This window comes from Solanum verrucosum, unplaced genomic scaffold (genome assembly GCF_900185275.1).
Source record: "Solanum verrucosum unplaced genomic scaffold, falcon-dt-bn FXZP01000218.1, whole genome shotgun sequence".
NCBI classification, from domain to species: Eukaryota; Viridiplantae; Streptophyta; class Magnoliopsida; order Solanales; family Solanaceae; genus Solanum; species Solanum verrucosum.
The window spans coordinates 2,570,428-2,583,278 of NW_026020464.1; the positions used below are offsets into that span (position 1 = coordinate 2,570,428).

The 12,851-nt window shown below is 31.0% G+C and overlaps 1 protein-coding gene across 2 annotated transcripts; it reads left to right on the forward strand.

Moving 5' to 3' along the window:
* Nucleotides 1-548: 548 nt before the first annotated feature.
* Nucleotides 549-5,796, forward strand: LOC125808851 (two-component response regulator-like APRR7). 2 transcript variants are annotated; one of them, XM_049488514.1, is made up of 5 exons: nucleotides 549-630; nucleotides 1,890-2,615; nucleotides 3,144-3,329; nucleotides 4,113-4,473; nucleotides 5,507-5,796. In XM_049488514.1, the coding sequence occupies exons 1-4, from the start codon at nucleotides 586-588 to the stop codon at nucleotides 4,407-4,409; spliced, it is 1,254 nt and encodes a 417-aa protein (XP_049344471.1). In that variant the 5' UTR covers nucleotides 549-585; the 3' UTR covers nucleotides 4,410-4,473; nucleotides 5,507-5,796. The 2 variants fall into 2 exon arrangements, with proteins under 2 accessions (XP_049344471.1, XP_049344470.1); XM_049488513.1 differs by lacking the exon at nucleotides 549-630 and adding an exon at nucleotides 678-800.
* Nucleotides 5,797-12,851: the final 7,055 nt, after the last annotated feature.

Below are 12,851 nucleotides of genomic sequence, written 5' to 3' on the forward strand. Positions count from 1 at the left end.
ATTTAAATTTTTGTTAATTTTTTTTTTTGGGATGGGGTGTGGGGTGGTAATTGTTTTTTATTGTTTTTTTAACATTTTTTTGGGATAGGGGGGCTGGTGGGGTGAAGTGAAGTGATAAAAAAAAACTTAATTTTTTTTTATTTTTAAAGCTTTTAACAAGATTTTTATTATAATATGGATACCCACATTATCCATTGGGTAACTCATTTTTACCTATTTAAAATGTGAGTCGAGTCGAGTAAGTTATCTATTTTTATTTAACTCATTTTTTTATCGACTCATATTCGATTTGATTTGCTCGTCTGCCACTCCTAGTTTTATATAAGCTTCCTAATCTAAATGCTCCCTCCACGTGTCAATATTTCATGAGACGTCCCACAAATTGACTGGCCTACCAACAACATGGTCGATCCATATATCACTAAAAAGTGTATACCTTTGTACTTCCATTTAGACCAACACCCCCAACCCACCCCACCCCATCTTCATATTATAATAATCCCAAATTTTCATAATAATCTCAATTCTCATATATATCCTATCTTTGTTTTTTTTCAATCCAAAAAATAATCCTATTTTTCTTGCATGGATTTCTCTCTACCATTGGTTACAAACATGAGTTTCATTAAGGTAACAAAAAAAGTGAAATCACTTTAATCACTTTTTTTATAAAAAAATTCTCCTTTGATATTATGCATGATATAAATTTTCAAGATTTTGAAAAATTAAATCAAGAAACAACAATGTTGCAAGACATGATGCTTCATCCTCAAGAACATCATCAACTTTTTAATGTACAAGTTATGTTGAATTCTTATTTAATTATTATTTTTTTTTTTACAGATTTATATAGACAAGATTCAAGTTTTTATAGAAATGGGGTTTTGAGAATTGATTTTTTTTTATTCCTCTTTGATTTTTCTTTCAAGACCTTGAATTAGATCATATTACATATTTACTACTAACAACTATTCCTGTCATTTTCTTAGGTTGCATTTACTCAAGAATATTTTCCTTTTCAAGCTTATTATTCAAGTTGTCCATGTGAAAAATGATTCTTTTTTTTTGGTCTAAGGTTCTTGTAAAATGACTTTCATGAAAGGAACTTAAAAATTATACTCCCACCGCCCCATTTTATGTGGCAATATTTGACCGGATACGGAGTTTAAGAAATAAATGAAGATTTTGAAATGTTTATCAAATTGTCCCTTCAAAAATTAGTCATATTAACAAGTAGACTCACTTTTCTCTCTCCTCATAAATATATTGGAGTACTATCTTTAAGATTAAGTGGGATCAATAAGGGTAAAAGAGGAATTGTACCTTTAAATACTTACCATATAAGGAAATGTGACATTCTTTTTTAGACTGACCAAAAAGAAAATGATGTCACATAAATTGAGACGGAGGGAGTAGACAAAAGTTACATGCTTATCATAATAGCCTTTTAGTGCTACAAAAATTCCTAACTTTGGATTCTTTTTCACTAACATAACAACCCTCAGAATTCATGTCCTTCTTTTGTACAATTTTAGATGCCACAAACAGTTTTTAAGTGTACTAGTATAAAGTGTTAGGCATCTCTCGAGTCTCGTGTCTCCTGCAGGCTGCATGAAGAAAGATGGCATTTAGATAATATAATTAAAGTGTTACACATCTGTCGAGTCTCGTGCAGGTTGCATAAAGAAAGATAGTTTTTAGATAATATACATTAAAGTATTAAGCATCTATTGAGTCGGCTGCATTAAGAGAGATGGTTTTTAGATAATATACGCAATGACATGATTCTATTCTATGAAAAAGTAGTAATAGTATTAGTAGTACTATAAAGATGCTACTAATTAATAAGTGATATTTGACTATGGTTTTTTTTGTTTTTGTTTTTGTAGGAAGAGATGCCAAGCCCATTAAATAATCAAATTTTGAATTTTTGTGAATCTGAACTTTTTTCAGAAATACAAAATTCAGATGTTGCTTCTAGCTCAAATGGTTGTTGTTATGATGAACAATCTTCTTATAGTACTACTACTACCAATTTTGATCTAAACAAGTTCCAAAAAAATGATGGGACGATCACAAAAACAGTTACCAGTACGACTAATGTTAGTCCTGATAGCAACAACAACAATAATATCGACAATATGTCAATGATATTTGATACACAGGATGAAATTGATAACGACATTTCAGCATCAATAGACTTCACACCATCCGCGAATTTCACACTTCCTGATCATCATTTCCTACAACAACATGAAGAGCAATTCGACGTAAATTGCTCTGTTATTCCCCTGTCTCATCAGTATCATCATCATCATCCTCCATTAGGACATATATACAAAGATGAATCGTTGTCTTCTCTCCCTCCTTACATGCGAGGGCTCGCGAGTACATCTTCTTGTGCATTTCTTGATCCTAATATGATGAATTATCTTCAAGGAAATATCAACAATACAATGAATTCAGAAACTTCAGCAATATTTGCTGCAGCTGCTAATAGTCATGCCTTGTTCTTTGGATCTCAATTGCCAAATCAAGAACTGGATTTTCAAGGAGAAAATGGTAGAATTTTTTGCCCTGATTCCTTGTCAAGAATCTATAACAATGAGATTCAGGTATTGATTTCCTTTCATGTGTAGCACACGAGGATTCATCTTTTACTGTATATGCTTAAAAAATAATTTTGACCTTGTATACGCGTTGTGATTTTTCCAACAACGGAGCTTCAAATGAACCCCTTGTGGGGCTAGGAATGGTGTAAAAAGGATAAGTTAAATAAATCAAAGAGAGATTTTCCGACAACAAAAAAAGTTTTTCACCCAAATCGAGGTAATAGACCACCTTATATTCGATGTAATTACCATTAAGTTAAATAAAATGAGAGGGGGATTTTCCGACAACAAAAAAAGTTTTTCTCCCCAATCGAGGCAATAGACCACCTTATGTTTGGTGTAATCACCATTATGTCTGAGCTACTCTTTTGTAGGAAAATTATATTGTATAAATAGGTCAAATTTATCTTAATATATATATATATATTATATGTTGAATCCCTTTATTTTTTTATGTATTTACTTTTTTTATATTTTGAATCATCTGAGTGAAAATTCTGACTCAATTTTTTTTTTGTTTTGTTTATGTAGGCATTGAGCAATGAGAGTCAACATTTGGTTAGTGGTGGTGGTTGTTCTAACACTTTGGCCACAGAAATCACAAGTTTTGAAGATCCTACCTTTAAATCTGGTAGGTGTTCAGTTGAAGAAAGGAGGAAGAAGATTCATAGATACATGAAGAAAAGAAATGAGAGGAATTTCAGCAAAAAAATCAAGGTCTACATCTTCCTACTATTTAAACTTTAATTCCTTCTCATCCTTCCCCTGAAATTTTTTGAAGCAGTGGCGAAGACAAAAATTTTGCTAAGGATATTTTAATGTTTAATATATGTTTTAAATCAATATATAGTATAAATTTTTGACGAAGATATTCTATGTGGCGATGTACTTTTAACATTAGACTTTTTTCCCCTTTTTTCCTACTTTTTCTCTCTCCTTTGTTTGTTCTTGGGGGTTTTCATTCTGTTTTATAGAGATTCGAAAAAATTCTATAATAATAATAAATACAGAAAGATAAGGGGGAGGTACTTTCCCTGATATACAAAAAGAAAATCTAGGATGATGATTTTCAAAAGATGAGTAAGGTAAGGAAAGAGAGAGGAAGGCTCTTGAAACGAAACAAGTCTAGAAAGAACATGGAAATTATCCCCATTAATATAAGCGATACAATACAATAAAAGGACAACCCTCTCTATTTCTCGATCTTGATAAACTCCTCTATGTTGTGTTGAGAGGAAGGGGGGGGGGGGGGGGGGTCGCCGCCTAATAGAGGCAAAAGTGGTGACCACGAAAACTACATGCATCGAGTGTTTGGATCGAAAGAGGAAGGGAGACAACTCATCCTTGCTTCATACCCAAAAGACTATAGAAAACACCATATTACCATTAATTACACTTGCTACCATTGGTAAATTTTAATTACTTTTGTCCAACAATTTTATTTTTTTTTATGAAATTTAGTGATTATACGTGAAATTAACCCTACCCCAAAATTTGCAGTATGCATGCAGAAAAACACTAGCAGATAGTAGGCCAAGAGTGAGGGGAAGATTTGCAAGAAATGATGAATTTGGTGAGGCAAGTAAAGCAAATTCTTGTGGTACTATTGAAGAGGATACAATTAGTCATGAAGATGTTAGACTCAATAATATTATGTATCATCCAAATATGGTTACATCTTCAACTCATCTTGACAACAATGCCACAATTTTCACCACCAATTGTCATGTACCAACTACTAATGGTCCCTATGATATGTGCACACCTCTCTATTGTACAGATGGTCAAATGCACTAAGTTGAAGTGTTTCTATAAAGCTCTACAATGTGCTCCTATAAGTTCTTCCTCTGCATATAACAAGGTACTCTTCTAACAACCCTTCATATGTTTTTGGGATAAGGTATCAATATCCCTAGATAATTATAACCGAAATTTCGGAAATACATCTTAACTAAACTGAGGTCTTATTACTCCTAAACTCATTTTTTTTGTAATTTTATACACTTTTGACTTATGTAACACACTCTGTGACTCCACGTAGTTGATGCGCGTGGGATATGTTTGGATGCCACGTAAGCCAAAAAGGTGTACAAAATTACAAAAAATGGGTTTGGGGGGGGGGGGGGGTGGTGTAATAGGACCTTAGTTTAGTTAAGGTGTGTCTTTGAAATTTCGGTCATAGTCTGGGGGACCCTTATGCCTTATCCCTATGTTTTTTCTGAAAAACTATCTTCGTCTTAATTTATGTGATGGTATTTGTCTGGACACGAAATTTTAAAAAGAAAGAAGTTCTTTTTTGGAACTTGTGCTCGAAAATAAATTATATATATTTGTGAGGCTTAAATCGTCTCATGAAGGATACAATGGTCATTTTAAAAGTTAAAATTGTTACTGCTAAACATAAAAACGTGTCATTTTTTTAGGCATAACACATAAATGTGTCATTAGAGTTACATATTTAGCTAAAAAGATTTCTCCATAGGTCAAATAGGGTTACATATTTAGCTAAAGCCAACCAAGTTCTTATATGTGTTGAGTTGGACTATCAAAATGGATCGAATTAATAAATGCCAACGGCCCTACCTAATACATCATATTTAATCCAATATATCTTAAAATTTATGAGTTCATATATACTATTTATTATAATTTTAATATATTTTTATGTATAAATTTATACTCTACATTAAAAAATATTGAATTCAGATAAACTCAATATATTGAAATTACATTCGCCCTCGCATGCTGTAGCACATAATCTAGCTTATTGTCATGTTACTAGTCATAACTTTTCTATGAATAGTTATAGTCACTTTTAGGTGTTTTCATAATGTAAAAATTACTTTATAATATTAATGTATTTAATTAAACTCATAAAATATATTGTGTAACAGTATTAGGTGGTGAAAGAAGAAGAAGTGGAATTCATTATATATATTTCCACATATTATTGGTGTGATGTGAATCAAATATTGCATCAAGTAATCTTGGATTTGATCAGCTGTCAACTTTATTTTGGATACAATTTTGCAGAATTTTGTTTCCAATAGGATGTATTAATTAGTCATAAACTAATTAATTAGAGAAAACAAAGAATAACTTGTAATAACTTAAATCAATGTCCTTTAGTTAGGGCATGTAAATTTTGTAAATGTTATGCTATTGTAAGTTACACTTTTGTGTTTTGAATTGCTTGAAGTTTGGTTTGACTTATCAAGGTAAACTTCAAGCATTTTTTTTACTAAAGTTTTGACCTTTGCAAGGTCAAAATTCAAACATTTTGGGTTGAAGTCGTGGCCTTGGTAAGGCTAAGCTTCAGATATATAATGACTTGTTAAGACCAACTTCAGATATTTTTACCGAAGTTATGGCCTTGTCACTACCCATAATTAAAAAAAACCTGAGGTTCTGGCCTTGACAATGCCAAATTTGAGACTTGTTTTTACTAAATGTTCTGGCTTTAACAACGCCAAACTTCAGACATTTTTTTAAAAGGAAAAAGCTCAAACAAGTCATCGAATTTTGAGAAAAGCCTCATTTATGTCATATGTTAAAAAAATTAGCTCATATATGCCATTTCCGTTTGAGAAAAGGTTCATACGTGCCATTATTTGTCAACGGAAATGACATAGATGAACCAATTTTTTAACGGATGACATAGATGAGCCTTTTCTCAAAGTTCGATGTTATATCTGATCCTTTTTCATATAAAAATATATTTAATTAATGATATGGTTGAATCATAATTGACCATGTGTAAAAAGTGGTTTTGCGAAATCGAACTGTTTTCGTTAACAAATAATGTTATGGATGAGCCTTTTCTCAAACGAAAATGGCATAGATGACCCAAACTTTTAACTGATGACATAAATGAGTCTTTTCTCAAAGTTCGATGACATATTTGAGTCTTTTTTTAAAAATGCAATGTCAAAAGCACACTTAAACTATCCATTTTTTTAATTTCACACCTAAACTATTTGGAGTGTGAGAAATAAGCCTAAAATATCACTAATAAATTTGAGAAACACACCTCAAGTAATATGTGATGGTGGATGTACTACACTCTTTTCTCCTTCTTTTTTTTAAAAAGTTTCCACATAAGATTGTCACGTGGAAAACAATCCACCATGACCAAAAGTGGCAACATATAATTAATACATGTAACAATCCCAACTGAAAATATAAATTGAAACACCTAACTTCACTTTATAATAATCAATTGAATATGTGTGTGTTTCTCGAACTAATGAATGAGTGATAGTTAGGTGCTTCTCGCACTCACAATAGGGAAGGTGTGTTTTTGATATTTAACTAATAAAAAACGTGTTAGCAAAAAAAAACACATGAATGGAAATTTGGGCCAGACCCGTCAGAGTGTGTGTATACACACATTTGGTCCAGTCAACATTGAAATGCATTTTTCAAACTAATGAGTGATAGTTTAAGTGTGTTTCTCACACTTTCAATAGTTTATGAAACTAAAAAAAGGATATGATAGTTTAGGTGTGTTTTTGCCACTTAATACTCTTTTTTAAACTTAAAATGTGACCTTGACAACACCATATTTCAAATATTTAAATAAAGTTGTGGTCTTAACAATGCCAAATATCATATACTTTTTTATGGAAAAATTACGCAATTACACGATTTAAGATAACATAATCTCTAAAGAATTCATACCATTTGAATTATTTACAAAAATCCCCTTTCCCCTCTCTCTCTCTCTCTCTTAGCATCCGGATACATCACTCCACCTCTATTAGATACATTACAACTTTATTTGTGTACAATGCATATGGTACAAATGTTATTGTTGATAGGGATAAGGCACAGGTACCCCCTAGACTATGACTGAAATCTCATAGACACACCTTAACTAAACTAAGGTCCTATTACCCTTCTGAACTCTTTTTTTTTTTAATTCTGTACACCTTTTGTCTTACGTGGCACATTCTATGATTCCATGTTGTTGACACGCGTGGGAGATATTTGGATGCCACGTAAGCCAAAAAGGTGTACAAAATTACCAAAAAAAAAAAGTTCAGCGGGGTAATAGGACCTTAATTTTGTTAAGGTGTATCTCTGAGATTTCAGTCATAGTCTAGGGTGGTACTTGTACCTTTTCCCTTGTTGATACATAACCTCAATTATTTCAAACCTAAATCAATATGAATTTGGTTTGTAGTTATAGATCTGATACATAATTATATATCTGATACACAACTTATGTATTGTTTACAATATATCGGGAGAAGGAGCAATGTATGTGAGAGTTATGAAAAATCTAGAATTATTATAATTAGGGAAACTTTCGGAATAGAATATAATTAGCGCGTGCCCAAATTGTTGAAATTTCTGTACTTTATATTTTCAGTAATGGTGATTTATTATTGTTTTCTATCTTTTTCTCCATATTTGGTCCTCCCAGTAGAAGTGTTGGAATGTGTATATATAAAATGTGTATTGTAATGGTATGTATGAACTATGTATAAATTTTGTATACATTGATATTGTTTGATAATAGAAAGCTCTTGATTATTGACTCCACATATTAAATATTATTGAAAATTGGACTGGAGCATTTTCAAATATTTGTGGTTCCTTTGTGCATGAAATTTGTATAAATTATATATAATTTGGTGCCACATATAAGAAGCCCAAATACTTGGCTCGTTCACAAAAAGGGTCCCAAGTTTAAATATTTCAAAATAATCAATAAAAATTCAAGGAAAACATGACAAATATATCTTCGAACTATCGTAAATAATATACAGATATATCTTTCGTCATACTTTTGAGACATTGGTGCCCTTGCCGTTCAAAAACTAGAGCATATATACCCTATATATTAACGGACATACACGTGTCATAATCTTATATATCCACCGATTCGACATTTATTAAATATCGGATCGATGGATATGATTGTGCCACATGTCCCTATTTAGTCTTCTGTTAGAGTGAAGGGTATATATGCTCTAGTTTTTGGACGGCAGGGACACCATGTCCCAAAAGTATGACGGAGGGTATCTGCATACCATTTACGATAGTTCGGAAGTATATTTGTCCTTTATACACATCCATACAGTACTTTAAAAACTCAAAATTTTAATTTCAAGTTTCTGACTTTAAAATCTATAAACAAAGGAAAGCTTAACTTCCAAATACCTTCTTTTTTTTATAAAAAAAAAACAAAAACAAAAACCTCAAATTATACTACTAGGTATACATTTTCTGAAAATTAAAGGATAAAAAAAGTTGGAATTTGCCTAAAAAGGAATAAGGGAAAGATGACTATATATATATGGGTCATATTTTGAAGTGCTTTACTTTAACGTATTTCAAATGACATGAATTTATGTACCTACCAAAACTCTCGTGATCATATGTTGAATTATAAAACCATATATTATTATATTTTAAAATAGTACAAAGTTTCCTTTTCTTGGATGGGCAATTGAAAGCTCCACTTTAAAACCATCTTACAAACTTTTGCAAAAGAAGGTGTTAATAAAACAAGGAATATGGTTATCCACATGCTACATTTTCTCCAAAGATTCTAATGGGGTGGTGAATATTCGATTCCGAGTTTGAGTTTTGAAAATAAAGTTGATTTCGATAGATACTGAATTTGAGTCCTAAAAATGAAGTTGATTTCGATAGAAACCGTTTTATCCCTAAAACAGTTTTCTAATGTGTATGAATATAATTAAGAGTAAAACATTTTTTATTTAAGATATCTTTATTTCAAAATTTCGAAATATGATATTTTAGATTAAAAATAAAAGGATGCGTACCAGACACCACAATGTGATATATTTAGGTGAGAGGAAGTGAAAGATCACAAGCATCACATTGACACTTCCAATTTCCAACTAATTAAATTTGCCTAAATTGAAGGTAATTAAATCAACAAGTCATTTTCACTTCCATAATCTGGAATACAACAAATTTAATAAAAATAATTTGACTAAAACATTTGACAAAATCAACCTTAAAACAGTAATATATAATTTCTCACCATTGAAATTTTTGACTTTGATGAACAACAACTCAACAAGGATTTATTTATTTATTCTCAAGAGTTGGTTGGTTAAATAGTTGTTAATCGTACAAACAAACATTTCTATGTCAATCAAGATTTCATTGCGATTCATTGCATTAATACTCAAAATTTTGTTCACATGTTTTTTTTTTCCGCTCTGATATCCGCATTGGAGCTTGACAAATCTGAATCCATGACCATTTCTGGCGACGATACTCTCAACATAATTTTTTTCATTTTTGAGTTTTTTCATTCTCGAGTTGCTTGAATTCGAGACTTTAGTTAATTAAGGATGCAAAAATCGCAACTATCCTGTCATGATCCATGTAATTGGTTCATAGTGATTCTTTAATTTGTCCCTATCACCACCTGAATTTGAGTTTTCAAAAATGAAACAATTTTAATACATTGTGTAACTACTAAATTTGACTTTTGTAACTCTGAAAATAAGTGAATAGTTTATAAAGTCATGTCCCTTTTGTATTTATTTCTTGAATTCAAAATTTTAAATTCAAAATCAATGAGATAATGTTTTTATAATAAAAAATAATAAACACCCTTCTAGTGTTGCAATTATTGGAGCATATTCTGGATTCATGCCCATTTTATGAATTTGAATTTCAAATTTGTTTTTTTTTAGTGAATATGCTGTTGTCTTTGTTGCATAGACAATAAAGATTGTCACTAATTTTATCGCTAATTTATTGCTAAATAGTTTGTGATTAACAAGTTTTTTTTGATAATTCATCGTTAAATTGGATTGATGAAACTGTCACACGTCATAATTCTTTTCCATTTAGCCCTTTTATTTGAGGGAAAATTGTATAAAATAGCAAACTATTAATTCAAATTAAATGTTATAACAACAGTTTCTTTAATTCTAATCTGTAGCAAACACTTTGTCATCGCCTCTCTCCCCAAATTTCTCGCTCACCACTCTCCCGGTCTCACTCGCCAGTCTCTCTCTAGCCTCTCTCACTTTATACAAACACAAATGTATAAATTATGTTTGTGTTTGAATAAAGTGAGAGAAAACTGTATATATACATATCTTTTCGTTCGCCTTTCCCCCCAGAGAATCTCGCTCGCCACTCTCCCTCGCCTCTCTCACTTTATACAAACACAAAGGTATGAATTGTGTTTGTGTTTGTATAAAGCAAGAGAAAACTGTATATACAAATACAAATACATATACTTTCGTCCTATACACTTATAATTATACAAAGCTGCCAGCGATTTATACAAACGAGAGGCTACCAACGATTTATACAAATCTAATGCTGCCAACGATTTATACAAATCTGATGCTAAAGTTTGCTATGTAACGCAATTATACAAACTATAGTTATAGCATACAAATATGATTTTTATGTTTGCTAAACCTATTTCAATTAGTCTGAATTTATGTGAGATAATTATCTATGTTGAACAGAAGAAAATTCAAAAGTTAAACAATATGTTAAACAAATATCTTTGTAACTTTCATTAAATCCAAAATAATAAGTCTTCTAGTCTTACATTAACGTGTTATGTTTATATATTTATAGGATACTTTTCAAATTTTGACTAATGCCTAATTTTCTCTTCTTTGAATTTTACAATTAACGAACAATTAAGTGGAATAAGAAAGCTTAATGGAAATTTTGTGTCATAACCATATTGGCAATGAGTAAATTTTAGAGCATCAGATTTATATACATCACTGGCAGCCTCTCACTTGTATAAATCGCTAGCAGTCTCTTGTTTGTATAAATAGTTGACAGCTTTGTATAATTATAAGTGTATAGGACGAAAGTATATGTATTTGTATTTGTCTATATAGTTTTCTCTCGCTTTATACAAACACAAAAGCAATTTATATATTTGTGTTTGTATAAAGTGAGAGAGGCGAGGGAGAGTGGCAAGCGAGATCTGGGAGAGTGGTGAGCGAGATTCTCTGGGGAGAGAGGCGAACGAAAAGATGTGTATATATACAGTTTTCTCTCGCTTTATACAAACACAAATATAATTTATACATTTGTGTTTGTATAAAGTGAGAGAAGCTAGAGAGAGACTGGCGAGCGAGACTAAGAGAGTGGCGAGCGAGAAATCTGGGGAGAAAGACAATGACAAAGTGTTTGCTATGGATTAGAATTAAATGAAACTGTGGTTATAACATTTAATTTAAATTAATAATTTGCTATTTTATACAATTTTTCCATTGACAATTTAAAAAGAAAAAAAAAGGTTTGCTTGGTAAGGTGCAAAATATTTTTATATTTCACATATTTGTTAATTAATGTATTTAGAAAAATATTTTCTCCAATCGAAAAACTAGAAAAAACATGTTTTATAATAAAGTAACATTGTCACACTATTGTCTTCTCTCTACCCCAATACCCCAACCACCCTCATCCATCACATGCATTTGAGACGATATTTTCTACTTTCTTACCAAACGTCAAAAAGCATTAGAAAAATAACTTCACTGAAAAAATCGAGAAAACATGTTCTATAAAAATAACACTTCACGTTATATATATGGATAAGGGTCTAAAAAATATCTCAACTTTAGTTGAATTTGCCGTTGCGATATTAAACTTTCATGAGGACCTATTACCTCCCTAGACTATTTAATACCGTATTTTTTACTCCCCTGAACAATTTAATAGTGTATTTTAAAGGTATATATGTGCCCCACGTGAACACATTACTATTTAAAATTTTGCATTATTTTTTATATCCATGTGGGTAAATATATATGTTTAAAATACAATATTAAATAGTCTAAGGAGGTAATAGGTCCTCATGAAAGTTTAGTATCGCAACAACAAATTTGACCAAAGTTGAGGTATTTTTCAGACCCTTATCCATTATATATATATATTGTTGCCCATTCTCATCCCACTACATATTCTTATGATAATATTTTCTGCTACCTTATCAAATATCATAAAATATTATTAGAAAAATGATTTTGTTAGACGAACGGAAAAAATATATCTATAAGTGATATTTGATGACACTATTATCTCTCCCCCTCCCCCGCCCCCCCCGGGTAGCTACCACCTTGCTTACTTCCATTCCACTACATGCTTTTGAAACAATATTTTCCATCTTCTTATCAAATATTAAAAATATATAAATATAAAAATGTATTTATTTTTAAATTCGTGAAAAATATGTTTCTTCGTACTAAATGCTTATTCTAGAAA

Coding starts and splice junctions, on each gene's coding strand:
- LOC125808851 (XM_049488513.1), top strand. CDS start 693: ATGCATGATATAAATTTTCAAGATTTTGAAAAATTAAATCAAGAAACA. Junction 801..1,889: donor ATCAACTTTTTAATGTACAA/GTTATGTTGAAT, acceptor TTGTTTTTGTAG/GAAGAGATGCCAAGCCCATT. Junction 3,330..4,112: donor ATTTCAGCAAAAAAATCAAG/GTCTACATCTTC, acceptor CAAAATTTGCAG/TATGCATGCAGAAAAACACT.